General features: G+C 33.8%; 1 protein-coding gene across 1 annotated transcript; it reads left to right on the forward strand.

Annotated features, from left to right (window-relative positions):
- The first annotated feature begins 219 nt into the window (after positions 1-219).
- Positions 220-525, forward strand: LOC118831718 (small EDRK-rich factor 2-like). Its single transcript, XM_036739149.1, has one exon. It carries the CDS (start codon positions 249-251, stop codon positions 426-428), a length of 180 nt encoding a protein of 59 aa, XP_036595044.1. The 5' UTR covers positions 220-248; the 3' UTR covers positions 429-525.
- Positions 526-3,097: the final 2,572 nt, after the last annotated feature.

Below are 3,097 nucleotides of genomic sequence, written 5' to 3' on the forward strand. Positions count from 1 at the left end.
AGAATAAGTACACAAAAAATCTTGAAAACTAGAGTATAAGTGGATAAAATGAAAATCAAAAGATAAATATAAAATTAATAATATTTATTTGTGGAAGTTAATCAGATCAATAAATCTTTTCCAAAGAGAAAAATTAAATTTCTAAAAAAAATGCTAAATGAGTACTTAAGAAATGCTTGTTGAGGTCGGGGACGTCGGAGAGGAAAGGCTGGACGCCACCGAGTCAGGCCGGAGCAGCTGCCGTCGCCATGACCCGCGGTAACCAGCGTGAGCTTGCCCGCCAGAAGAACATGAAAAAGCAAAGCGATTCAGGCAAGGGAAAACGCCGGGATGACTGGCTCTCTGCAGCTGCCCGAAAGCAGAGGGACTCGGAGATCATGCAACAGAAGCAGAAAAAAGCCAATGAGAAGAAGGAAGAGCCCAAGTAACTCTGTGGCTCATGCCCATCTCTCTTGCCCGTCGACCGTGTGCCTGGAGCCAGTCCCGTCACGCTCTCGCCTCCTCCTGTAGCACTCACAGGTCCCAGAACTGATGGCATTCTCTTCGCCCTGTGTCTGCAGTAGTTTCCCTCTGTGCATCCTCCCCCCCAGGCAGCCTTGCTCTCCTCCAGGGCATTCCTGGGGGTGAGGGGGCTACCCTGTCCCAGTGTTTTTTATTCCTATGGGGAATTTAATTAAAAAAAGAAATGCTTGTTGAGTGAGTTCACAACAAAGATGAAATGTAAATGTATACAAACACACACAAACACAAGAGAATGTTTGACAAACATAAAAAAAAATTCTTCATTTAAATGGAGACAAGAAAATGGATGAAAATATCTTTTATACATATGGCTAGCAGGAAGACTTCCTCAAAAAAAGACAAAATGGCTCATAAAAGATAAAGAAACAATTTTGATTGTATGAATTTTTAAAAAATCATTAACCAAATCAATGCAGCTATGATAGAAGGGAAGAACATGTCAATTGTGCCATAGTATTTCTATCAGATATCTCTGACAAAGTTCTGATAACTAAGCTGTATAGGGAAATAATACAAATACATAAGATCAGCAACCATCGTTCAGTGGATAATTGATCAAAGGGTATTTAAAAAATTCTCAAATAAAGGATTTTTAAAAACCTATTAATAACCTTGATTTTTTCAACATAATTAACAATAAGAGAAATGCAAATTAGAACATCTCTAATTCATTCGACAAATTAGCAAAGATGATAAATGAAATCATCAGTGAACTAATGGAAGATAAGTATACTAGTACGCTGTTGATTGAGTTCTGAATAAATGTTACATTTCTGAAAAACAATTTGGAATTACAGGCAAATAATGATTAAACTGTTCATATTCATTAACCCAGAGATTCCTCTGCTTGGTATAGTAAAAGGATTTGATATTTGAGAGAAAAAAAATCCTACATGTACCAAAATAACCCTAGAAACTCTTTGAGGTGGCAAAAAATAAATAATTGACATAAAGGCAGAGTATCATTCATTGAAGATAAATTCTTATATAATAATGTATTACAATATTGTTGCAACATAGGAATTTACAAATGAAATTTACATGAGCAGCACAAGGTAAAATATATACAGTGACTGCAACAATGTAAAGGAAAAGAATGATAAAACATAATTAAAGTTTTAATTATGAAGAAAAATCAAGGTTCCGGAGAAAAGACAGTAAATCTTCCTCTTCCATCCATTAGGGATATAGAGTAAATAAGATAACAATATTGTATATTCTGTAATATGTTTTGGTTGGTTAAGTGTGTTGAGTTTTTTTTTTCTTTTTTGAAGCTATAGATCTAACTTCTTTATTCCAATGGAAGGCTCACTGGAGGGGAATGTGGATACATGAAAATATGAATAAAGTAAATTAAAAGTTATCCAAAAATGTAAATGATAAATTTTTGAAGAAAAGGAAAGAAAAAATGGGAGAAAGAATAAAAAATGGCAAATGTTTTCATTTTATAAATAGACTATACATAGTAGTTTTTTTTAAATTTGATTTCCTTATTCAGAAGTTTTATAAACAGGGAATAGGTTGTCCTTTGTCATTTAAGTACAAGGCCTGACAAGTGTTTTTTTTTTAATTCATTTGCTAAAGCAAGAAATGTGTAGGTAGTATGTCTAAATGTTAGAAACACATTCACTGAGAGTATCCTACTATATTTTTGGACAAAACAGACAATTGATGGCTGGTTAAGAGTGCAGTCTGATAAATTTATAACTAGTAAAAAAAAGACTTTGATTCAATGGATTGATTTGTACTGTACTTAGAGAAAGACATCTAATGGCACACCACAGGGCTTTGTCCTTGACCCATACCTATTGAATCTTTTCAATCCATATTTTGGATAACAAAACAAAATGGCAAAATTGTCAAATTTACAGAAGATGCAAAAATGGGCAGAATAGTGGAAATGTTAAATGACAGAATTTTTACTTCAAAAGAAATAAAGAATGAAATTTAATAAAGTATGTATTAATGGAAATAAAAGTTAAGTCCTATATACATATTCAAAAACTCAACTCCACAATTGCAGTATGGGGAATACCTGTCTTAACAAGGGGTTTGTGTAAAAAACACCTAAGAGTTTTGTTTGACATTTAAGTTCAATATGAGTTAATAGTATGTTGTACCTGACTAAAACATATAAACAAAAATATACCCGAATAGAAATACAACAACTAGGGGGAAGAAAAAGGTGGCAATGGTCCCACTGTAGCCTGAGGTGTTCAAATAATGTCTGGAATACTGTGCTATCCATTGCTGATGCATGTTGACAGACATTGAGAAGCCAGAATAAGCCTCAATGAGTATATTCACAATGATGAACAGACTTCAGTGGTTTCATGAACTTGGAAATTCACCAGAAGTAGAGAAAACTTAAGTGTAATAACTGCCTCCAAATACTGGAAGGATTGCAATTTAAAAGTAGTAGTAGACCTATTGCATAGTTTCAAAAGGTACAGATAGTATTTATAGGAAGAAAATAAATTTGATTCAATATAGTGAAAAACTCTGTAACATTAAGAGCTGTTCCACAAATGAAAGAGGTCTGCCTTGTGAAGGGATATATTCCCCATCATGGAAA

Source organism: Trichosurus vulpecula, chromosome 9, assembly GCF_011100635.1.
Source record: "Trichosurus vulpecula isolate mTriVul1 chromosome 9, mTriVul1.pri, whole genome shotgun sequence".
In the NCBI taxonomy this organism is placed as follows: domain Eukaryota; kingdom Metazoa; phylum Chordata; class Mammalia; order Diprotodontia; family Phalangeridae; genus Trichosurus; species Trichosurus vulpecula.

What these genes read in the sequence shown, in the direction of transcription:
- LOC118831718 (XM_036739149.1), top strand. Translation starts at nt 249, where the DNA reads ATGACCCGCGGTAACCAGCGTGAGCTTGCCCGCCAGAAGAACATGAAA.